Source organism: Hippoglossus stenolepis, chromosome 9, assembly GCF_022539355.2.
Source record: "Hippoglossus stenolepis isolate QCI-W04-F060 chromosome 9, HSTE1.2, whole genome shotgun sequence".
NCBI classification, from domain to species: Eukaryota; Metazoa; Chordata; class Actinopteri; order Pleuronectiformes; family Pleuronectidae; genus Hippoglossus; species Hippoglossus stenolepis.
In genome coordinates, this window is record NC_061491.1 from 4,252,826 (window position 1) to 4,278,542 (window position 25,717).

At 40.0% G+C, this 25,717-nt stretch overlaps 1 protein-coding gene across 4 annotated transcripts; it reads left to right on the forward strand.

Annotated features, from left to right (window-relative positions):
- Window positions 1–12,836: 12,836 nt before the first annotated feature.
- On the forward strand, window positions 12,837–25,045 carry hdr (hematopoietic death receptor). Of its 4 annotated transcripts, none has more exons than XM_047341442.1 (10): window positions 12,837–12,981; window positions 16,321–16,471; window positions 16,648–16,776; window positions 16,903–17,014; window positions 17,149–17,240; window positions 17,630–17,725; window positions 18,756–18,796; window positions 19,458–19,712; window positions 20,926–20,959; window positions 22,727–25,045. In XM_047341442.1, exons 1-10 carry the CDS (start codon window positions 12,964–12,966, stop codon window positions 23,035–23,037), a joined length of 1,239 nt encoding a protein of 412 aa, XP_047197398.1. In that variant the 5' UTR covers window positions 12,837–12,963; the 3' UTR covers window positions 23,038–25,045. The 4 variants fall into 4 exon arrangements, with proteins under 4 accessions (XP_047197398.1, XP_047197397.1, XP_047197399.1 ...); XM_047341441.1 differs by lacking the exon at window positions 12,837–12,981 and adding an exon at window positions 14,328–14,491; XM_047341443.1 differs by lacking the exon at window positions 12,837–12,981 and adding an exon at window positions 14,328–14,491 and having other exon boundaries at window positions 19,458–19,547.
- Window positions 25,046–25,717: the final 672 nt, after the last annotated feature.

Consider the following 25,717-nt stretch of genomic DNA (forward strand, 5'->3'; position numbering starts at 1 on the left):
CTCTGTCTCAGGTACAGTCCTCAGTGGGAGCCAGTGCCACGTGAAAAGCTCTTCAAGCATTATGAAGACACCAGTCCTCACTGGAGACAACTCTTAATTTTACTAGCACCAAACCTGTATCCCACATCTTGTTTGAAAGTAGTTGTTTTTATAATTTTATTTTTTGTGAAATTAATGAGTATTAAGTACAATGATTTGGCAAGTCATATTTATATAGCTGTTTTAGTTCTAGCCATAAAAAATGTAATTTGTCCATTCTTGCATCTACCAAATAATATGGACAAACTATATTGAAACCTGGCTACATAATCTGCATCTCTACACTCTAATGAAATGAATAACAAACATGGCCCCATATATATACCATTAGTTTTCACTTGTTTGTTTTATCTTTTAATCGGCAAACACAGTGATTGTGACTGTGTAATTCCGGTCTTGTTGTGGTCGCTGGGGGGCAGTATTCATCTGGTGCAGGAAGAAATGCAGATCAACAGGTAGGTGGAACTAGAAAACCAACACTATTTGTTTATAAAACATACTTAACTAATTTAAAATCTCCACTTCAAAAGTTTAATGGATAAACAGCATGATGGGAAACTACTGTTCTTTGTGATAAACATATTTTGTTAGAAATATGATTCAGTTAATCCATTTTAAGATTTCTGTATGTTTTCTATCAGCAGACACAAATTTGAACAATGACTAACGTGTTAAGTCAGGTGATTAAGATCTGATGAATGATTTATAGAAATGGAAATCCCAGCTTTCAGTATGACACAATGTTTTCACTTTGCATGAATTATGTTGCTACCAGAGACAAAAGTTTGCCATCTTGAACAGATTATATAAATATAGTATTTTATTCTCTTACTGTTTCATTGGCACCCATAGATTGACCTAAAATACTGGACAAACAGTCAGAGCCTCCTGTGCAAATTTGCGTCTGTCACTGGCCATTATTTAGACCAGTACAACTAGTGATTACTTTGACTGAAAGGAAATATCAAACCATTACGAAGTGAGGAGCTCTGATGTCAAAGCCTGCGTTTTACTTGACACGCTGCGATTTTGTTCTCCTTGTCACAACATTGTGCATGTTTTATAGCAGTCTGGGCACAGAAAGCAAGGTGTGGCAGGTGATCTCACAGACAGACAATAGTTTCTTTGCTGATGATCTTGAATTAAGGCTTGTAGGATGGAATGTAAATAACAAAGCAGTAAGGTTCAGCCGGTAAGGTTGCATATCGCAAAACTGGACTAGCTTTCAGTTGCTTGACAGGTACAATAAATACCTTTCCACGTCAGGAAACATTAGTTCAGTGTGTCTGCACAGGCTGACCTGTGAAACCCTGCTCTCACACCACTGACTGCTGTGGCCACACATTTCTGTCCTTTGTTCCATCCAGTGTTGATTTACCCAGAGTTGTAAATTTCTATTCACACATGAATCTGATGGGCTTGATAGGGGAATTCCTTTGCTGTATTAATCCTCTGCTCACATGCTTTCTCAGACTGTGGGAGAGATCCGCTGGAGGAGATTAAAGGAGCAGGTGAGTCACGAGCAAAACGCTTTGCATCACACTGTATAATTAAATTAAAGTGCGGAGTAGTGGGCAGTGACAAACATTTTTTCGATCGGCCACTGTCAGCCCAACAACTGCCAATTGACAATATAATCAAACTCTGTCTGCAAATTACCATGACATTTGTGTTCATGAAGACTAAGTGATGTTGTTATGTCAATATGTGTGTGTTACGACACTGGGGTGCTGCACGAGCAGAAATTAAGAGAGTGAGTGGAATCCGATCGGCTGAATGAATGTGTGCAGTGATGGAGGGACATTCAACAAAAAGTGCTGGATCATTATGAAGTAATCAGTGTTAATAATGTGGTTGTGTTTTAAAACAAATTTTATATTCATAATTTTTTTAAATATATAATAAGTTCATAGGTTCATTTATACAGTGAATTCTTGAGGCACCCTCCCAAAACAGATGATGGACTCAGCCAATCACCAATAGACAATATATTCTTCCAATTGCCCAACTCCTAGTGCAGAGCAGTGGAATGAGTTGACTGCAAGTTTATGTTTAGTCAGATTCAATGTTTAGATGTCATTCAAATAATAACGATGAATGCAACAGCATTCATGTAGTTGTTAAAAAATAAATAAATAAAAACATTTCCTTCAAACAGGATCCTCTAAAGCATTACGCTGACAGCTGTCCCACTGAGGAAAGGGGGTCCAGAGAAACCCGGCTAAGCTCCTCTCACTGGCCACTGAGGAGAGCCAAATCCTCCGTCACTATGGAGGATAAGCACAAGCTGTGTGAAAGCCCTCGCAGCTCAGCCAGTAACTCGCACCACAGTCTAACTGGCCTGCCATCCGCCTTACCTGTAACCGCCTTCCACACCAGACCTGTGTTTGCCCGGATTGACAGAGGGCAGAGCGCAGCAGCAGCTTCATTCCATCATTATTGTTTCCATCCTGGCTCTTCCCTCTCACCTGCTTCCTCTTCATTTCTGTTCACCATGCTTTGCACTGTTAACTCTGCCGTCTGCTTACACCGGTCTTACAATCTCCTCCTTCCACTTTCCCCACTTTAACTAACCTAACTTTATGACACGAGTGCCTGAAATGTTCAATGCTTTATAAAAATATATCATGCATACATTCTATTCTAGCATGTTTGAGCTACTGCACGCTGTTCAGTCCCATAATGAAGTTTGATCAAATTCACTGTGGCAATGATGAATGCTGTACTAGCTGTAATGAGATTAATACAAATTCTACAAAAGCTCAAACATTTTATCATCTTTTTAATATATCCATTAATTGGCCAGCTTGATTTTCACAGAAATTGTAAATTTGTGATTCAGAGAAAGAGGGTGATGATCTTTAGGCTCCAGCTGCACTAAATAACAGTGGCTGTAGTGTTGATCAATCTGCGACTTAAAAACTCCCACAGTCTCTCACTGATCTGCTTTGGAACAAAACCTCCTCGTGCAGTCATGTTCCTATAATCGAGTGCAGCTTTATGTGCAGCTTTAAGTAAAAAACGGACATCTGATTAAAGCATTGTGAAACATGACCATCTCGTAATTGTGCTGCTCAGAGTTGTTTTTGTTTGTTATGGAAAAAGGGAGTCAATGAGTCACATGTTCCGTATCAACACTCTTACTTTGCAAGCTGTGTCGCCATGTCGTGATCGCAAAAGGTGAAAACACAAGCAACATGTTTCACCACTTATAAAACAAATGTCTGTGACTATGAGGGAAACCCAAAGCCAGCATGTGGACAACCAGTGAAGCACGCCCCAATACCACACCACTATCCTCTCCAAGCATTGTTGACCGCTATACAACGATATACAAGACAGGCTTTCTCTCTCCTAAAAACATGAAGATGAAGCAATACCGTGATATGCTAATAACTTCCAAAGTGAAAATGCTGTAATATTCATTTCAAGTCATATCGCCTCGATTTACTGGCCAAACAAAAACAGACTTTTACAGCTCAGTCGAGCAGGGAGCATGTGTCTTTTTTTGACTTTCTGTAGTGTTTTAAGATTAGTTGTATTCACCAAGAGCTGCAATAGAACTGAGTATTAGCTGATTGTTTTCCTTTTTTTATTATAGGAAGAGGGACTTTCCTAAACTTAATCCTGTGAATGGTAATTTGTTTATTTTCATTACTTCTTCTTAACTATCCTTACTCACTTCCACATTGGATTCATGTGGACATCTCGCCTCATCACTAATTTCAATTAAAAGATACCTTGTCCCTCAACTGGTTTTATATTTAAAGCAGCAGCTGGTAAACACAGAACACATACTGGTGCATCTCAAGAAATCATGGAAAAGTTCAATATTTTAAGATAGTGGAAATATATAATGGTCTGACTCATTACTCATAAACTAAAATGTTTAAATAATCTTGGTCTACAGCTCAGGTAATAAACTAGGGCTGTCAAACTATTAAACATTTTGTGTTGCGATTAATCACCATTTGTAAATATTCCTGAAAAATTCCCATTTTCTCTGTATATTGTTGTGGGAACGTAGAAAGATAAATGACAAAGTGGATACATGCATTAATGCTTTTTAAAATTTTTTATTGATGACAAGTCCAAATGATAGTTATTAAGATTGATAAATCAAACTAAACATACCACACCATAATTAAATGTGGCTGCTCCTTTACAAGTGCCTCTGAGCAAACATAGGATGATGTTATTTAGAATTTTTTTTTTTAAATCAAACTCAAAGATCCTACACAATTGGGACATCTTAGCCTTTTTCTCTCTATTGGATGGGTGTGAATAAAACTTTTTTCTTTCTTTTTTTTTTAAAACAACCAAACCTTACACAATTAAATGAAATCTGAATCTGAGCCCATCTGTAGAAGCGAGCAGTTTTGTTTCAGTTCACACTTAAAAGATGAAAATGAACTTGATCACGTTCATAGTTCATTTTTTATTGATGATTTCGTGTAGACAAACCTCCGGTCATGTGTTTGGTTATGAATCGATGGTCTCGGATCATGTCTGCGTGTCGCCCTCTCATTCTACTACTGAGTCCTGACTGTGAGCAGCCACGTGCCTCGCAAGTTAAACTGAGCACAAAATGTTGAGTCATTTTCATGATGTTTAAATGCAGCCTCACAAATCCTCTGAATCAAATAAACACTATAAATTTCATGTACTGATCAGGTCCTGATAACTAGTGATGAGGTTTATTAGTTAGAGTGAGAGCAGAGTGGGAGGAGGAAACAGAAACTCCAGCTCGGTACAAACCAGTTGCAGCTTTTGCTCTGATCATGAAGCATGATCACTGAGCAGCTGAGACCAGAGAAACCTGTGTTTCACTGTTCTTCTACAAAGTCACTGACCGCCGTTTTCATGAACGAGCTCTGATCTCCCTATGCGGTAAGTAATTGAGCTTCGAGTGAGTGGGGGCGGGTGGCGGTACATGGAGCGGCTGCTCATTCTGCGCATGCAGTTAATGCGTTAAAGAAATCAACGTGTTAATTCCAACAAAACAAAAGATATCTCTAAATATTGCAGTATTTAATTTTGCGTTGGAGTAAGTTACTTTTGAAGATTTTCAGGCAGAGCTGAATCAAGTCTGTCAACTTAATGTTGGTCAACTGTGTTTTCTCAAGTCCAAAGTCCCCACAGCTTTCTAGCAGGAGATGGAGAAATTGACATTTCTGTATTTCAAATCAATTTTAATTGGTTTTCGTAAATATTCAAATATTTTCAGTCACTGACTTTTGAATTTCAATGGCCAGGAGCTATCATTAAAAAGTGACTTTCCATAATATTCTAATTTGTCACCTGCACACACAAACATGAAAATACAAACATTCGAAAATTGTTGCATTGTGAGTTAAGTCAGTCGCTCCAAATGTTCATTAAAAATGTTCTTCCTACAATGACTTGACAACAGATTGTTGTTCAGAAAGCTTGAATAAAAATATTTTATCTTTGTTTGCAGGTGAAGAGTCTCTGAGGAAATGCTTCTCGGTAGTTTGAGGAAATTGAGTTCGCCAACACAAGAGAGATTCTTCCGTAAACTTGGGATCCACGACAACGCGATTGACAGCAAAGAGCTCCTTCCCATGAAGACAAGATCTATGAACTGCTGAATATTTGGGTGGAGAAAGAGGGCAGAGAGGTGGTCAGTTTGAAAACCTGCTGAAAGCATTATTTGATTTGAAACAGAGGCGAACAGCTGAGACGGTCAGTGAGAAAAGCTATTCAGGATGGTCATTACGTTGAGTGTCCATCAGAATCCGAAATACTTTATTAATCCCAGGGAGAAATTGTGTTTGTTCCAATGACTCCATGCAAGATAAGAAATATAAGCTTATAAGAGTGTATCTTACACTCACTACATTGAGATGAGTATCTAGTAGTGAGTGTATCTTACACTCACTACATTGAGATGAGTATCTAGTACACTCACTACATTGAGATGAGTATCTAGTACACTCACTACATTGAGATGAGTATCGTCTAGTAGTGATGTATCTTACACTCAGAGGGAGGAGTTGTGTAGTTTGATGGCCACAGGCAGGAATCACTTCCCTGTGGTGCATCTTGGTGGTTCAGTCTTGCACTCCTGAACGTGCTCCTGTGTGTTTGACCAGAACGTCATGAGAGGGTGGGAGACATTGTCCAGAATGGCATGTAGTTTAAACTGCATCCTTCTGTCTGTAATCGCTATAAGGTGGTCCAGTTCCCCCAGCATCACTGGCCTTCCACGGATCAGCTCTTGTTGTGTCTGCTGGCATCTGCAACCCTCGCTCAAGCTGCCCCAGCACACAACAGCAAACAGGAGAACACTGGCCACCACAGTTCATGAAACATCCTCTGCATAGTCCGGCAGAGGTTGGAAGGATCTCAGTCTTCTCAGGAAATAGAGGCGGCCCTGGCCCTCTTTGTAGAGGGCATCAGGTTCTTAGCCCAGTCCAGCTTATGGTCTAAAATGCCCCAGGTATTTGTAATCCTCCACAATGTCCACGCTGACCCCTGGATACAAACCCTCCTCAGATTCACAACCAGCTCCTTTGTGAGAGGTGAATCCTTTTAGGGAACGAAAAAAAGGGATCAAACATGAGGACTACTCACTTGTGAGTTCTTTTGTTGCTGAGTGCTTCTGCCCATCCAGTACTGGTTGGAGGAGCATTGTACAAACCACAGTTGTGTTTTGGCCAGTAGTCAATCTCTTCAGCCAGAGAAAAGACCACTACCAATCAACAGGGATGTAGTGTCATGAATTGGCATTAGCTTGTGTTGACTTCTGCTGCTGTGCAGGATAAGAGAAGGCATGACTAAGGAGTGCCCTTGTTCCTTCCCCCACAATGCTCCGTCGAGTCCTGTGGCATCACTTAAGGATAACTACGCATAGTGCTTGAGAGTATTAGTAAACATGCATTACTAATACCCGTCCAGCCAAAAACATGCTCGTTGTCTTCTTCAAAGTCAGTATTTTACTGACTCGCTGCTTTGGTCCTCAGTCCCGTTCACCAGTGCTGAAGGAGGAAAATGCAGCTTCTGTTAAGTTACATTTGGGTTTTAATTTGAAAGCTTATTTTACTTGAAATAGTAAGGCGCTCACACCTTCATGCCTGACTTTTAACAGAAGCCAGATGAAGATATGCTGATGTCTGTCATAGTATGTATGAATTAGAGCTTATTGATGTTCTTATTCTTATTTATTTGATTGTAATGTTCTCAGGAATTAATGCACTAACTGAGCAACACAAGTGTGAAGCATCATATTTATGGAAAGTGTTGTTCTGACTCTAACTTATACTTTGGATTGCCATGTCCATGGTTGTCTGTTGGTTTACTACCTGTGAACAGCTGAAATGTTTGTCTTTGGTCTGTGTTGTGTTTCTGGTCTGTTATTACACCTGATCACAACTAATGCTTCCTTATTGCATTAAATGCCTTGCCCAAAAGTACTTGGGGAAATTGGGAATGTATTTCTCCATCCCACAGTTTCCTTCAATGCTTGTGCCTCAGTGATATGTTGGTTCTGTTTTTATTAATTGATCTGTATAGCTGGTAGGGAACTACTTGTCTCCTTTGCTAGTAGAGTGGCTTATCACATTGTTACACCATTGTGTGTTGTTTGACACACTTTTTGTGTCTCTTTCTCATGTTCAGGTCGTACAATGTTGTTTAATCCCCTGACATATTTCCTTTTTATTCAAAATCTCAAGGATTTAGTTTTTACAAAGTAGTTACAGCAATGAAATATCAATCCACAAATTGAGCATCTGAGCAAAAACTGAACCTTCAGAAATAAACAATGTGAATGTGAATGCTGGGTGTTTTTTTAAATCCTTTTTATAAGTTTTCCTATGTGCAAAAACATGTGAAATATTGATACTTAATAAATGTGTTCTTGTTAAACATATAAAAATATATATTTTTAAAAGCTAGTCAAAAAAGACTACTAGGTTTAATAAATAACTTAAGTTTTAAGTAGTCATAGCCAGGCATCGTAAGAGGAGCATAATCAGTTCCAGTCAATTGATTTATATGTATTGCAACAGATTTATATTTAATTTGAAATGAAAGACTCAACATATGTGACAACAAAGTTTAGTCAAATTCTAATACATACAATCATAGCAGTTTTTATTTTTTTTTATTTCCCAGTGATGGATAGCCTCTCCTGACCCCCCGAATATAGAAGGGAGGTCAGTTCACTGCATCAGTGCAAAATGAATCGCCGTGGCAGGAAGGATGGGACGTGATTGTATCTCAGAATCCTCCTTGATGGAACAACATAAGACATTCAGAACTTGTAGCTTAGCAGTCAGATGGTTAAACAGGGCCAGAAAGACCGTGCCAGGGGCATTCTCGGACATTTGGGACGGAGAGATGGACGCTATTTTGGCCAGTTTATCATTCAGAAGGGCATAGTCAATGAAAATATTTGAAATTTTATAAGATTATAAGCCCTACAACAGTAAGAGATGAGGGAAACAGCAGATAGCAGAGTCCCACAGCTCGTCAGAGACTCTCACCTATATCCACCTCCAGTCCTTGAAGGGTTTTTACTCAGGTTTGGATGGAGCAGGGAGGGAGCTGCTCTCATGTCAACATATGAGGGGAATTCATCAGAACTGATCAAAGTCCAGAGCTCAGAGGAGCTGAGTCAGTGTGCTAAGTATATAGATAACTGACCACACCTCGTTATTAAATTAGAACCAGACGTTGTCGACAACAGTTCCAGTGTTGACCTCAGATAATTGTAAAATAGGATATGATGAAAACATGCACTCTTGTGTCAAAAGTTTACAGCATCAGTTCTTTTATTTACCTAGCTGATCGGCTATCTTCATCTTAGTGTAGAATATAATAAAGCCTGATAGTAAAGTCGGCCAACTGAATATCACTACTACAGTTCATTGTATTTAAAACAAATCTATCCATTGTAATTTTTCACAAGATGAACAATGTGGGAACTGAAAAACAATCCCCATGATCAATGGGATTCTGTGTTATGAATGTTGCTGTAAGGCAAACTTGTGACTTTTACCCATTCATGTAACAGTTGCTTGAAAACTACTTTTATGAATTATAATAATTGTTACTGTTTATGCTACAGATTAACTTTTTGGTAGATTGGACTAGTCATACAGGCCATAACCTGTATGCTGACGAAGTAAAGTATAAACACATGACATGATTGGAGTGTTAATTCTAACCTTGACCGCAGTCATTAAATTGTTTGGTCTGTTTAAATTGTCTCCTGAATGGGTAACAACCCACAGAGGCTTACATTTCTGAAACCTCCCAATGACCTAATCTTGAACTGAAGAGGGCCCTGGGATGAGAGGTGAACAATAAGTCCAGCTATTGCTTGTGCACATATGTACAACACTGAAGATACCATGACCTTGGATGAATGAGAATCATCACAGAGATATAAAACTCAAATAGGTTAAATTAACCTTATAGTTAAGCCCCTTTCCACTGGTCAAAACACACTAGGTCTCATTAATATCTGGCTGTTGTCTCTAATGGTAATGGATTCAATTGACGTTCACTCCTGGGTCAAATGCAGTAGAACAGCTCTGATGGGCATGTGAGAGAAAGGTGACACTTTCCTTCTCTCTTTACAACATACATGGTTTCACATTTTCTACCCAATCTACTTTTGATGTCCACGATGTCCTGTTTACTTCCATGCAGGTTCAATTTCCCATTTGCACAATTTGAGGTGAGGAGAGTAAACTGAGTTAATGTGGGGTTATCTTTAACTCTATACCCCACAGCACTGCTGTCAAAACGATTCAGCATGCTGCTTCCACTCAGTACTCAGTAAGAGAAGAAAATAAATTTGATTTTCTGTATCATCAAAACAAATCTTGACCTTGGTGCAACAGTAGAGCAGAAAGCACACACAGCTTATCTCAATGCAAAATTCATGTCTTAACCTTGGGAAAAAAAGGTGCCTCAGACGCTGCTGCCTCCTCCCTTGCCTTATCATCAAAAACACAAGTTCCAGCAGAGTGCAGGGGTAAACGGTGCAGAAATCCTTCCACGTGCAGTACACTCTGAATGATTTAAGAAATAAAATAAATACAAACAGACATGCGGTGTCAAATTTAGCATAGGTGATGTTGATGAGCTGTGGTGCACAGAAGAAGCCTGCAGTCTTTATTGAAACCATCAGTCACCAAATTATGAGTCTAACCTTTGAGTCTGCAACAGCACCATCAGGTCCTCATCATTCTCTCCAACCTCCAGCTCCAAGTTAGAGCTCCTGAAGTTCACACCCAAACTTTCAGGATCACCGTGTGTTGTTCTGTTTGCATTATATGCTGCATATCCCAGCAGAACACGCAGGGTTGAATCCACCCGTTTCCTGTTTGGCTCCATATCTGTGAGCTGCAGACAACTGCTCATTAGATAATGTTAAAGTAGCATATGCAGGAGAATGAGGTTTGCTACAAACTGTGATAATGCCCGACTTCATGCAGTTTGTGATGAGAGGCTTTGAACAACAGTCTGTTTTCCCCATTATCTTGAAGGGCCTCACAGCATAAGCGACCACTTAGTACTGCTGTTCATTTTACATCAGTAACTGTGATCCTGTCCTCATTCAGCTCAAAAACTCTGTTACTTTTATATACATATTCTGCAATGAGAAATGAACCGTGGCCAGAGTAAGAGATGGAGCTGTTGCTTCTCTTGAGAAGTGCAAGCAGTATTACTCAGATGCGTTGTATCCAAACAAAAAAGATAAAATCCTGTGCAAGGTAGTAATGCACTGGGGCCTATCCCAGCATGCATTGGGCGATGGCTATAGGTAAACCCTGGATATTCTATTACTGAGCTAACGTATAAATGCTGTTCAGACCTGGTATTAACATCTGTCCTGAGTGATCTGATCACAAGTGGCCGGCATTAAGTTCAGGTCTGACCATACACTGTATATCCAAAAGATGAAGCCTATGCAGAAGTGCTTGAAAGTGTAATACCGCGGAGATCTGGTAGGGGCTGGCTCGAGTTGGCTCCAAGAAATCTCTGGCTCCTTAGACTGCCATTCAAAAGACGCCGACCTCTCCCATGAAATACTCATTACTGAAACGTTTCCCCCGGGGGATTACGGTCTCATTCGCTAGACACTCTCCTTCTTATCAGAGATCTGGTGGTCCATCTTAAAATAATATCGTAATTAATTAAATTTTAGGTTTGGGTGCGTGTCTGTTTAATTGACACGCAGACTCTCAGATGATTGACAGGCAGCAGTTGAGACTAGAGAGAGATTTACTGGAGGAAAACTGGAGCTTTATTTACATCGTGTTCACTCAGTTCTCTGACATTTACTCTGATCCTGTCATTATTAGTCGATGGAGAAGGTTTTTACATTTTGACTGTTAGTTTGTTTTCGTTAGTTGTGAGTTCACCAGGATTAAAGCTTGTTCTTCAGTAACAGACTCAGAGGAGCTGATATCCAGTTTGTTCAGTAAGTAAACCCTTGTTCTCTTAAAGTTTTAGACTCTTTAGCTTCACATGTGTTCACAATGCACCACAAAAGTTACTGTGTGTTTCTATGTGTTCTGACTGAAGGACAGGAAACTGTTTGCATGCTAGTTACTGCCCCAGTGAACGATGCTAACCAAGCTAGCTAGTTAGCCGATAGCTTTGCAATGCTGGGCCTACCAGTTCCCTCAGGGCTTCTAACCTGTGTTTACCAGGTGTTTAAATTAAGCTTGATTCAACCAACATTAACATGGTGACCTTTGTTTTGTTTCTGCCACATGTGACTCAGTTTAAATTATGTGAGCTGCAATAATGTGAGTTACCACCACCTCTAAAACAGCAGAAATTAAGTAAAAGGTAAGAAACTGAACCTGAGAATGTAGAGAATCAAACACAAAGTTCTGTTTTACTGACATCTCATGAGAGGAAACTGAACACAAGGTGGTTTATTAACTTCATCATCACACCTCATCAAAGAATTAAGGATGTTGTTATCTAGTCTATCTTCTCCACATCCTGAAGAAAGGCACCAAATATTCTGCTCCATACCACAGGTCTCTCTTCTGTTGACACCAGTCATCAGATCGTTGGATGAGTTCCAGTTGTTTCACTTCCTCATCTTCAACTTCAGCTTCAGTCCTTCAGCCTCTGGTAGATTCACGGCTGATAAAAAAAAAAACATACAAAAGCACGTCAGCACAGAGAAATAGAAAAATAAAGTTGGTAACAATCAGACATTCGCACATAAAATCTGATTAAAGTAGAAATAAAGACCCTGGCACCAAGAAATCCAGCAACCACAGCCCAGGAGAAATCATAACACTGAATCTAATGTAGTAGACTTACTTTCTGATGTTTTCCCTACACAGTCAGTATAATCTGACAGCTTAACTACATAGACTTACACCTGAGTAACTTTAGACATACAGCAGGTCATCACAACAAAACACAGAAGGTTAATGCTACTGATTAACCACATGTAAGAAGGTACCTAAACATTATGTTAAACTGAACTATCACCACGTCCTTGTGGACTTCGTGGACTTTTAATAAAAAACTATTTTAAGGTGTCACTAAACTGTTTTTATAAATTGTACTTTCTTGATTCTTGCTGTTCTGGGTTTGTACCCTCATGGTTGATTGGACTTATTGTAAGTCGCTTTGGATAAAAGCATCAGCTAAATGAAATGTAATGTAGTCAAACCAAACCTGCTTAGCACAAGCGCCACTGACGTAGGACCAGGACGTACTGCGTGGTGTGTAGTGGGCGTGGTGTAGTGGGCGTATTAAATAGACCCGCGTCACACCCACCGGTCTCAAAGGACTTCCAGCAGCTCACCGGTCTGAGACAGGAGCTCCAGTGAATCCAGTAAAAACTATTTCTCCCGCTATTCGTTTTGGGATGAGTCTGTTCAAACCTGTGGATTTTCACCTTTATAACATAACATGACCTTCATCAGCACAGTAAGTCTTATTTCTGCTCTTTAACAGCGCAGTGCACAGAAGCTGCTGCTGGCTCACAAGCGTCCGAACTTTTCTCCTCACGTGTTAGTTACATTTCTCTCTCTCTCTGTCTGTCTGTCTGTCTGTGTGTGTGTGTGTGTGTGTGTGTGTGTCCCCAGAGTGTGTTGTTATCTGTTGTGTTTAGTGACCTGTCATGTGGATTATGAGTTGGTGTTAAAATGAGGTTTCCCGTCACAGAGCTCTTGTCAGAAAGTCTCACAGCTCCGTCACATTCACTGAGACTCAGGTGCGACATTCCTCGTCTTCCTCAGAAAACACACAGCTGAAGCTAACTCCGTCATTAAACACACACATGAAGCTACTCCTGCTCGGTGCTAATGAATAAAACGCAACCATCAACTTTTTACGCTCAAGCTGTGAACCGGTGCGTTTCCCAGTCTCTGCTGGAGAGTTGGTTATTTGGAAGCGCACCTTCAAGTTTAAAGAGAGGTGCTGCTGTTTCGACTGAATTAAATGGAGCCGATTTATGGTTTGGTTCCTAAAGCTTCAGAAGAGGTGCTGAATGTTTTCGCGGCGCTGTCTCGTGTATTCTGTTAAAAGTGAAGTAAATCCATTGTTTTTGAATGGAGTTCAGAGATCCTACCTGTCAGAGGTTTAACAAACCTATTCAGCGGTAGGGAGCTTACTTTTTACTGTTGTCAGCAGTTTTAAGCTGATTTTTATTTAATAATGGAAGCGTGGGAAGTCAAATGATAACATTGACAGTGTGTGTTTCTGTACTTGTGTCTTTGTGACGACCATTTTAAGCATAGACCCTACAGAGTGAGGACATTTTGACCGGTCCTCACTTCTTCATTGGGCTGTTTGAGGGTTAAGAATTGGTATTAGGGTTAGAATTAGGTCTAGGTTTGGGTTAAGCATTTAGTTTGGATGATCAAGTTTAGGGTAAGGGGCTAGGGAATGTATTATGCCAATGAGTGTCCTCACTAAGTACGTGTGTGTGTGTGTGTGTGTGTGTGTGTCACAGGTGTGTTCATGCACCGGAAGATGCCCTTGCATCATGTGATCTTCAACGAATAGGGCAGTGTGGCTAATGTTGGGAAATAATGGGTGTGGAATCCAATCTGGTCTATACAAACTTGCCTTATTTGGTTATTCCTTCATCCTGTACCAGGTATTGTCTGTATTTGGGCTCCTCCTGTTTGTGTTCAGCTGTTTTTTTTGTTTTGTTTTTCCTTACACGTGAGACCATTAAGTTTTAAACGTTATTCCTTCAGTCAGCAGTGGGTATTTCTCTCAGCGTGGTGTAGTGGGCGTGGTGTAGTGGGCGTATTAAATAGACCCGCGTCACACCCACCGGTCTCAAAGGACTTCCAGCAGCTCACCGGTCTGAGACAGGAGCTCCGGTGAATCCAGTAAAAACTATTTCTCCCGCTATTCGTTTTGGGATGAGTCTGTTCAAACCTGTGGATTTTCACCTTTATGACATAACATGACCTTCATCAGCACAGTAAGTCTTATTTCTGCTCTTTAACAGCGCAGTGCACAGAAGCTGCTGCCGACTCACAAGCGTCCGAACTTTTCTCCTCACGTGTTGTTAGTTTCATTTCGCTCTCTCTCTCTGTCTGTCTGTCTCTCTGTCCAGAGTGTGTTGTTATCTGTTGTGTTTGGTGACCTGTCATGTGGATTATGAGTTGGTGTTAAAATGAGGTTTCCCGTCACAGAGCTCTTGTCAGAAAGTCTCACAGCTCCGTCACATTCACTGAGACTCAGGTGCGACATTCCTCGTCTTCCTCATTAAACACACACATGAAGCTACTCCTGCTCGGTGCTAATGAATAAAACGCAACCATCAACTTTTACGCTCAAGCTGTGAACTGCGTTTCCCAGTCTCTGCTGGAGAGTTGGTTATTTGGAAGCGCACCTTCAAGTTTAAAGAGAGGTGCTGCTGTTTCGACTGAATTAAATGGAGCCGATTTATGTTTTGGTTCCTAAAGCTTCAGAAGAGGTGCTGAATGTTTTCGCGGCGCTGTCTCGTGTAGTCTGCCACGTTAAAAGTGTGTTAAATCCATTGTTTTTGAATGGAGTTCTGTGATCCTACCTGTCAGAGGTTTAACAAACCTATTCAGCGGTAGGGAGCTTACTTTTTACTGTTAGCAGTATAAGCAGATTTAGTTTGGATGATCAAGTTGAGGGGAAGGGGCTAGGGAATGTATTATGCCAATGAGTGTCTTCACTAAGTACAAACGTGTGTGTGTGTGTGTGTGTGTGTGTGTGTGTGTGTGTGTGTGTGTGTGTGTGTGTGTGTGTGTGTGTGTGCGCGCGCAGTCTATGGTTGCCACAGGTGTGTTCATGCACCGGAAGATGCCCTTGCATCATGTGATCTTCAACAAATAGAGCTGTGTGGCTAATGTTGGGAAATAATGGGTGTGGAATCCAATCTGGTCTATGCAAACTTGCCTTATTTGGTTATTCCTTCAGCCTGTACCAGGTATTGTCTGTATTTGGGCTCCTCCTGTTTGTGTTCAGCTCTTTTTTTTTTGGTGTATTTTGTCCTTGCATGTGAGACCAGTAAGTTTAAACGTTATTCCTTCAGTCAGCAGTGGGTATTTCTCTCAGCACCACCGGATCTCTGTGGTGAAGTCTGACTCTAAGCCTGACTTAAGGAAATCACCTTGTCCAAACATCTCCTCCTACTTCGTGCCAAAAGTATGTGGCCTGATCTGAGCTGGATTTATTTCATTGGCCGAGCGGTTAGAGGAAATGTTTCATCATCTCACCATTAAACAAGGATGTCCTTAGAGAAACATGACTCATTCTTTTTCTTTGTTGCATTTATATTTGAGGTGTATAAATACTTTGAATTACTGCGAACAAGTGTTTTTCCCCTATATGAGTAGAACTGATTTTTTCATTTTATACAAATATATAAATGATTTACCCACAGGAAGAAAAAGAGGGAAAATCTCCATTAAGCCATTTATGCCTTTTATATAAATGTGGTGTTGTAAAAGTGTCATCTTTTTTTATAATATTAACAAAGGAAATGGTTATGATTGCACACAGAAATTATTTGTGTGATCAAATATTCTGCTTTATTTTCTTAATTAACTGATGTTTAATTTATAAAATGTCCCAACATTTATGCCCATCTGAGTTTCTGAGAGTCCCATGATGATGCATTACAAATTGCTCATGGAAAGGTTAGGGCAGCAGCTAATGATTTTATTGTCAGTCTGTTAGTAATTAAGATTTGATGGACTCATTGTTTGCTTTATAAAATGTCCTGTGTAATGATCAGAGAAGTAAAACGATGCCATTTCTGTCGTCATCTGTCAGAGTTTTTCCGTGTTGGTCCTGCTCCTCTCAACCACTGGGGTGTTTCCGCGGCCCGGCATTGACTTTGGAAGCAGGACAAAGCGGGATGTCCACTGCACAGGAAATCTGCAGTACCCGAACGGCAACAATTGCTGCTTGAACTGTCCAGCTGGTAAGTCACATGGAGCAGAGTTTGATTTATTCCACTAAAGTTCTGTTATCGACTTGAATCAGAAATCCATCAGAGGAGCTATGGAGCTATTATTAAACTGAAATAACATGTTCTGTTAAATGTTGACAGCTCAGTTAAGAAGCTAATTAAAGATATTTTTGTTTTATGTGTGTTAGGTACGCATGTGACATCACACTGCATCAAAACCGGAGAGAGGGGGCAGTGTCAGGAATGCGACTACGAGACATACACTGAGCATCCCAATCACCTAAATCAGTGTCTCAAGTGCACAAAGTGTCGCCCAGGTAATTCTGCTTGACAGCTCGACAATTGATTGGAATGGCTGTAGAAGAAAAATCAATATTCAACCTTTTCAGAGCGCCTTGGGTATAAACTCAGACTTAACAGGGCAGTTTTTCTTCTTTTCTCAGATCAGGAAGTTGTAAGGCACTGTATGCCCACCCAAGATACGGAATGTCAGTGCAAAGCGGGAAGATTTTGTGATCCTCACCAAGCTTGTGAAATATGCAAGAGATGTTCAAAGTGAGTTTATACCAACAGCACACGACTGCTGCATGATTAATTTGTGGTTTATCATATGAAAAACAGATTTCTACTGTTTCGAAGTCTGCTTCACTCGTTTGAATTCCTTTTTGTTTTTCCTACCTCCAAACTAGGTGTGAAAAGGACGAGGAGATAGAGAGGAACTGCACCTCTACCACCAACACGGAGTGCAAGAAAATCCAGCCCAGCTCTGGCTCTGTCTCAGGTACAGTCCTCAGTGGGAGCCAGTGCCACGTGAAAAGCTCTTCAAGCATTATGAAGACACCAGTCCTCACTGGAGACAACTCTTAATTTTACTAGCACCAAACCTGTATCCCACATCTTGTTTGAAAGAAGTTATTTTCATTCATAATTTTTATTTTTGTAGAAATTCACTATATTAAGCACAATGATTTGGCAAGTCATATTTATATAGCTGTTTTGTGCTAGCCATAAAAATTAAATTTGGTCCATTCTGCATCTACCAAATATGGACAAACTATATTGAAACCTGGCCATAATCTGCATCTCTACACTCTAATGAAATGAATAACAAACATGGCCCCATATATGGTACTAATAGTTTTCACTTGTTTGTTTTATCTTTTTCATCAGCAAACACACCTGTGATTGTGATCATTGTAATCTCCAGTCTTGTTGTGGTCGCTGGGGGGGTGGCAGTATTCATCTGGAAGAAATGCAGATCAACAGGTAGGTGGAACTAGAAAAAAACACTATTTGTTTATAAAACATACTTAACTAATTTAAAATCTCCACTTCAAAAGTTTAATGGATAAACAGCATGATGGGAAACTACTGTTCTTTGTGATAAACATATTTTGTTAGAAATATGATTCAGTTAACCATTTTAAGATTTCTGTATGTTTTCTATCAGCAGACACAAATTTGAACAATGACTAACGTGTTAAGTCAGGTGATTAAGATCTGATGAATGATTTATAGAAATGGAAATCCCAGCTTTCAGTATGACACAATGTTTTCACTTTGCATGAATTATGTTGCTACCAGAGACAAAAAGTTTGCCATCTTTGAACAGACTATATAAATATAGTATTTTATTCCCCTCTTACTGTTTCATTGGCACCCATAGATTGACCTAAAATACTGGACAAACAGTCAGAGCTCTCCCAGTAAATTTGCGTCTGTCACTGGCCATTATTTAGACCAGTACAACTAGTGATTACTTGACTGAAAGGAAATATCAAACCATTACGAGAAGTGAGGAGCTCTGATGTCAAAGCCTGCGTTTTACTTGACACGCGTGGACTTTGTTCTCCTTGTCACAACATTGCATGTTTTATAGCAGTCTGGGCACAGAAAGCAGCGTAACTGGTCTGCAAATGGCAGGTGATCTCACAGACAGACAATAGTTTCTTGCTGATGATCTTGAATTAAGGCTTGGTAGGATGGAATGTAAATAACAAAGCAGTAAGGTTCAGCCGGTAAGGTTGCATATCGCAAAACTGGACTACGCTCAGTTGTTGACAGGTACAATAAAATACCTTTCCACGTCAGGATGTTTGCCCAGTGTCTGCACAGGCTGACCTGTGAAACCCCTGCTCTCACACCACTGACTGCTGTGGCCACACATTTCTGTCCTTTGTTCCATCCAGTGTTGATTTACCCAGAGTTGTAAATTTCTATTCACACATGAATCTGATGGGCTTGATAGGGGAATTCCTTTAAGTTGCATAATCCTCTGCTCACATGCTTCCCTCAGACACTGGGAGAGATCTGCCGGAGGAGATTAAAGTTGAGCAGGTGAGTCACGAGTAAAACTTTTTGCATCACACTGTATAATTAAATTAAAGTGCGGAGTAGGGTGGGGCAGTGACAAACATTTTTCGATCGGCCACTGTCAGCCCAACAACTGCCAATTGACAATATAATCAAACTCTGTCTGCAAATTACCATGACATTTGTGTTCATGAAGACCAAGTGATGTTGTTTTAAGTCAGAGTTTCCACATGTGTGTTACGACACTGGGTGCCGGCACGAGAGTGAGAAATTAAGAGAGTGAGTGGAATCCGGATAGGCTGAATGAATGTGTGCAGTGATGGAGGGAGATTCAACAAAAAGTGTTGATCATTATGAAGTAATCAGTGTTAATAATGTGGTTGTGTTTTAAAACAAATTTATATTCATAATTTTTTTTAAATATATAATAAGTTCATAGGTTTATTTATACAGTGAATGAATTCCCTGAGGCAACCCCCCCCCTCCCAAAAAAAAAAACGATGGACTCAGCCAATCACCAATAGACAATATATTCATCCAATTGCCCAACCCTAGTGCAGAGCAGTGGAATGAGTTGACTGCAAGTTTATGTTTAGTCAGATTCGATGTTTAGATGTCATTCAAACAATAACAATGAATGCAACAGCATTTTTAAAAATAAAAAATAAAACATTTCTTCAAACAGGATCCTCTAAAGCATTACGCTGACAGCTGTCCCACTGAGGAAAGGGGGTACGGAGAAATCCGAAGGCCAAGCTCCTCTCACTGGCCACTGGTGAGAGCCAAATCCTCCGTCACTATGGAGGATAAGCACAAGCTGTGTGAAAGCCTCAACAGCTCAGCCAGTAACTCGCACCACAGTCTAACTGGCCTGCCATCCGCCTTACCTGTAACCGCCTTCCACACCAGACCTGTGTTTGCCCGGATGCCCGACAGGAGGGTGAGCGCAGCAGCAGCAGCTCATCTCCATCATTGCTTCCATCCTGGCTTCTTCCCCTCTCACCTGCTTCCTCTTCATTTCTGTTCACTCATGCTTTGCACTGTTAACTCGGCTGTCTGCTTACACTGGTCTTACAATCTCCTCCTTCCACTTTCCCCACTTTAACTAACCTAACTTTATGACACGAGTGCCTGAAATGTTCAATGCTTTATAAAAATATATCATGCATACATTCTATTCTAGCATGTTTGAGCTATTGTACGCTGTTCAGTCCCATAATGCAGTTTGATCAAATTCACTGTGGCAATGATGAATGCTGTACTAGCTGTAATGAGATTAATACAAATTCTACAAAAGCTCAAACATTTTATCATCTTTTTAATATATCCACACTGGCCAGCTTGATTTTCACAGAAATTGTAAATTTTGTGATTCATAGAAAGAGGGTGATGATCTTTAGGCTCCAGCTGCACTAAATGACAGTGGCTGTAGTGTTGGATCAATTCAAGTGACTTAAAAAACTCCCACAGTCTCTCACTGATCTGCTTTGGAACAAAACCTCCCTCGTGCAGTCATGTTCTCTATAATCGAGTGCAGCTTTATGTGCAGCTTTAAGCAAAAAACGGACATCTGATTGTGTAAAGCATTGTGAAACATGACCATCTCTCATGTAATTGTGCTGCTCAGAGTTGTTTTTGTTTGTTATGGAAAAGGGAGTCAATGAGTCGCATGTTCCGGTATCAACACTCTACTTTGCAAGCTGTGTCGCCATGTCGTGATCGCAAAAGGTGGAAACACAAGCAACATGTTTCACCACTTATAAAACAAATGTCTGTGACTATGAGGAAACCCAAAGCCAGCATGTGGACAACCAGTGAAGCACGTCCCAATACCACACCACTATCCCTCCAAGCATTGTTGACCGCTATACAACGATATACAAGACAGGCTTCTCCTCCTAAAACATGAAGATGAAGCAATACCGTGATATAATGCCATCAACTTCCAAAAAGTGAAAAATGCTGTAATATTCATTTCAAGTCATATCGCCCCCCTCGATTTACTGGCCAAACAAAAACAGACTTTTAATGCAGCTCAGTCGAGCAGGGAGCATGTGTCTTTTTGACTTTCTGTGTTTTAAGATTAGTTGTATTCACCACGAGTTGCAATAGAACTGAGTATTAATGATTGTTTCTCTCTTTTTTTATTATAGGAAGAGGACTTTCCCAAACTTAATCCTGTGAATGGTAATTTGTTTATTTTCATTACTTCTTAACTATCCTTACTCACTTCCACATTGATTCATGTGGACATTCGGCCTCATCACTAATTTCAATTAAAGATACCTTTGTCCCTCAACTGGTTTTATATTTAAAGCAGCAGTTGGTAAACAAAGAACACATACTGGTGCATCTCAAGAAATCATGGAAAAAGTTCAATATTTTAAGATAGTGGAAATATAATTTGGCCTGGACTCATTACTCATAAACTAAAATGTTATAAGGCATTTTTCCATTTTAGTTTAAATAATCTTGGTCTACAGCTCAGGTAATAAAACTAGGGCTGTCAAACGATTAAACATTTTGTGTTGTGATTAATCACCATTTGTAAATATGCCTGAAAAAATTCCCATTTTCTCTATTGTTGTGGGAACGTAAAGATAAATGACAGAAAGTGGATATATACATTTAACGTTTATTTTTTATTGATTAAATTAAGATTGATAAATCAAATCAAACCAAAACATACCACACAATAATTAAATTTGGCTGTCTCTTTGCTATGCCTCTGAGCAAACATAGGATGATGTTATTTCGAATTGGGACATCTTAGCCTTTTCTCTATTGGATGGGTGAATAAAACTTTTTTCTTTTCTTTTTTAAAACAACCAAACCTTTACACAATTAAATGTGAAATCTGAGCCCATCTGTAGAAGCAGTTTTGAGCCAGTTCACACTTAAAAAGATGAAAATGAACTAGTTCACGTTCATAGTTCATTTTTTTATTGGGATGATTTCGGTGACAAACATCCGGTCATGTGTTTGGTTATGAATCGATGGTCTCGGATCATGTCTGCGTGTCGCTCCTCTCATTCTACTACTGAGTCCTGACTGTGAGCGTCACGACTCGTGTTAAACTGAGCACAAAATGTTGAGTCATTTTCATGATGTTTAAATGCAGCCTCACAAACTCTGGAATCAAACAAACACTAAGTGACTTCATGTACTGATCAGGTCCTGATAACTAGTGTTTATTAGTTGGAGTGAGAGCAGAGTGGAGGAGGAAACAGAAACTCCAGCTCGGTACCAACCAGCTGCAGCTTCTGCTCTGATCATGAAGCAGCTGATCACTGAGCAGCTGAGACCAGAGAAACTCTGTGTTTCACTGTTCTTCTACAAAGTCACTGACCGGCTGCTTCATGTGAACGAGCTCTGATCTCCCTGCGTGTGTCGCTCTGAGCGAGTGAGTGGGGGCGGGTATGGGTACATGGAGCGGCTCATTCTGCGCATGCGTTAGTTAATGCGTTAAAGAAATCAACGTGTTAATTCCAAATAAAACAAGATATCTCTAAATATTGCAGTATTTAATTTTGCGTTGGAGTAAGTTACTATTGAAGATTTTCAGGCAGAGCTGAATCAAGTCTGTCAACTTAATGTTGGTCAACTGTGTTTTCTCAAGTCCAAAGTCCCCACAGCTTTCTAGCAGGAGATGGAGAAATTGACATTTCTGTATTTCAAATCTATTTTAATTGGTTTTCGGAAATATTCAAATATTTTGAGTCACTGGACTTTTGAATTTCAATGGCTGTGAGCTATCATTAAAAAGTGACTTTTCCATAATATTCTAATTTGTCACCTGCACACACAAACATGAAAATACAAACATTCGAAAATTGTTGCATTGTGAGTTAAGTCAGTCGTTCCAAATGTTCATTAAAAATGTTCTTCCTACAATGACTTGACAACAGATTGTTGTTCAGGTGCTTGAATGAAAAACTTTATTTTTGTTTGCAGATGAAGAGTCTCTGAGGAAATGCTTCGAGTATTTTGAGGATATGGAGATCGACCAACACAAGAGATTCTTCCGTAACCTTGGGATCCGCGACAACGTGATTAAAAGCAAAGAGCTCCTTCCCTATGAAGACAAGATCCATGAACTGCTGAATATTTGGGTGGAGAAAGAGGGCAGAGAGGCTAGCCTGAACGACCTGCTGAAAGCATTACTTGATTTGAAACAGAGGCAAACAGCGGAGACGGTCATGGGGAAAGCTATTCAGGATGGTCATTACGTTGAGTGTCCATCAGAATCCGAAATACTTTATTAATCCCAGGGAGAAATTGTGTTTGTTCCAATGGCTCCATGCAAGATAAGAAATATAAGCTTATAAGAGTGTATCTTACACTCACTACATTGAGATGAGTATCTAGTAGTGAGTGTATCTTACACTCACTACATTGAGATGAGTATCTAGTACACTCACTACATTGAGATGAGTATCTAGTACACTCACTACATTGAGATGAGTATCTAGTAGTGAGTGTATCTTACACTCAGAGGGAGGCGTTGTGTAGTTTGATGGCCACAGGCAGGAATCACTTCCTGTGGTGCATCTTGGTGGTCTCAGTCTTGCACTGAACGTGCTCCTGTGTTTGACCAGAACGTCATGGAGAGGGTGGGAGACATTGTCCAGAATGGCATGTAGTTTAAACTGCATCCTTCTGTCTGTAACCGCTATCAGGTGGTCCAGTTCACCCCCAGCATCACTGGCCTTACGGATCAGTTTGTTGTGTCTGTTGGCATCTGCAACCCTCAGTCTGCTGCCCCAGCACACAACAGCAAACAGGAGAACACTGGCCACCACAGTCTCATGAAACATCCTCCGCATAGTCCGGCAGAGGTTGAAGGATCTCAGTCTTCTCAGGAAATAGAGGCGGCCCTGGCCCTTCTTGTAGAGGGCATCAGGGTTCTTAGCCCAGTCCAGCTTATGGTCTAAAAACACTCCCAGGTATTTGTAATCCTCCACAATGTCCACGCTGACCCCCTGGATACAAACCCTCCTCAGATTCACAACCAGCTCCTTTGTGAGAGGTGAACTTCCTTTTAGGAACGAAAAAAAAGGATCAAAACATGAGAGGACTACTCACTTGTGAGTTCCTTGTTGCTGAGTGCTTCTGCTCCATCCAGTACTGGTTGGAGGAGCATTGTACAAACCACAGTTGTGTTTTGGCCAGTAGTCAATCTCTTCAGCCAAAGAAAGACCACTACCAATCAACAGGGATGTAGTGTCATGAATTGGCGTTAGCTTGTGTTGACTTCTGCTGCTGTGACATGACTAAGGAGGCCCTTGTTCCTTCCCCACAATGTCTGCCTTGTCCTGTGGCATCACTTAAGGATAACTACGCATAGTGTTTGGAGAGTATTAGTAAACATGCATTACTAATACTTGTCCAGCCAAAAAACATGCTCGTTGTCTTTCAAAGTCAGTATTTTACTGACTCGGCTGCTTCTGTCCTCAGTCCTGTTCACCAGTGCTGATGAGAAAATGCAGCTTTCTGTTAAGTTACATTTGCCTTAATTTGAAAGCTTATTTTACTTGAAATAGTAAGTGCCTGCTGTCTTTCATGCCTGACTTTTTTAACAGAAGCCAGATGAAGATATGCTGATGTCTGCCATAGTATGTATGATGTCCATTAGAGCTTATTGATGTTCTTATTCTTATTTATTTGATTGTAATGTTCTCAGGAATTAATGCACTAACTGAGCAACATGTGAAGCATCATATTTATGGAAAGTGTTGTCTCTGACTCTAACTTATACTTCTTGATTGCCAGTGTCCATGGTTGTCTGTTGGTTTACTACCTGTGAACAGCTGAAATGTTTGTCTTTGGTCTGTGTTGTGTTTCTGGTCTGTTATTACACCTGATCACAACTAATGCTTCCTTATTGCATTAAATGCCTTGCCCAAAAGTACTTGGGGAAATTGGGAGAATGTATTTCCTCCATCCCACAGTTTCCCTTTCTTAATGCTTGTGCCTCAGTGATATGTTGGTTCTGTTTTACACTGATCTGTATAGCTGGTAGGGAACTACTTGTCTCCTTTACAGAGGGCTTATCACATTGTTACACCATTGTGTGTTGTTTTTGACACACTTTTGTGTCTCTTTCTCATGTTCAGGTCGTACAATGTTGTTTAACTCTGACATATTTCCTTTTTATTCAAAATCTCAAGGATTTAGTTTTTACAAAGTAGTTACAAGCTAATGAAATATCAAATCCACAAATTGAGCATCTGAGCAAAAACTGAACCTTCAGAAATAAAACAATGTGAATGTGAATGTCAGTGTTTTTTTTTAAACTTTTTATTAAGTTTTCCCTATGTGCAAAACATAGACATATTGATACGAATAAATGTGTTCTGTTAAACATATAAAATATATATTTTTAAAAAAGCTAGTCAAAAAAGACTAATAGGTTTAATAAATAACTTAAGTTTTAAGTAGTCATAGCCAGGCATCGTAAGAGGAGCATAATCAGTTCCAGTCAATTGATTTATATGTATTGCAACAGATTTATATTTAATTTGAAATGAAAGACCTTCAACATATGTGACAAACAAAGTTTAGTCAAATTCTAATACATACAATCATAGCAGTTTTTATTTTTTTTATTTCAGCATTGACAGCCTCTCCTGGACCCCCCGAATATAGAAGGGAGGTCAGTTCACTTTCCAATTATGCAAAATGAATCGCCGTGGCAGGAAGGATGTGAATGTGATTGCATTCCTTAGAATCCTCCTTGATGGAACATGTAAGACATTCAGAAATCTGTAGCCAGCAGCCAGATGGTTAAACAGGGCCAGAAAGACCGGGGTACAGGGGCATCTCCGACATTTGGGACGGAGAGATGGATACATTTTGGCCAGTTTATCATTCACAGAATAGTATAGTCAATGAAAATACTTGAAATTTTATAAGATTATACCTCACAACAGTATGAGATGAGGA

What these genes read in the sequence shown, in the direction of transcription:
- hdr (XM_047341442.1), top strand. An exon ending in GTGCACAAAGTGTCGCCCAG is followed by an intron (nt 16,777 to 16,902) that starts GTAATTCTGCTT and finishes TTCTTTTCTCAG; the next exon opens with ATCAGGAAGTTGTAAGGCAC. An exon ending in ATATGCAAGAGATGTTCAAA is followed by an intron (nt 17,015 to 17,148) that starts GTGAGTTTATAC and finishes CCTCCAAACTAG; the next exon opens with GTGTGAAAAGGACGAGGAGA.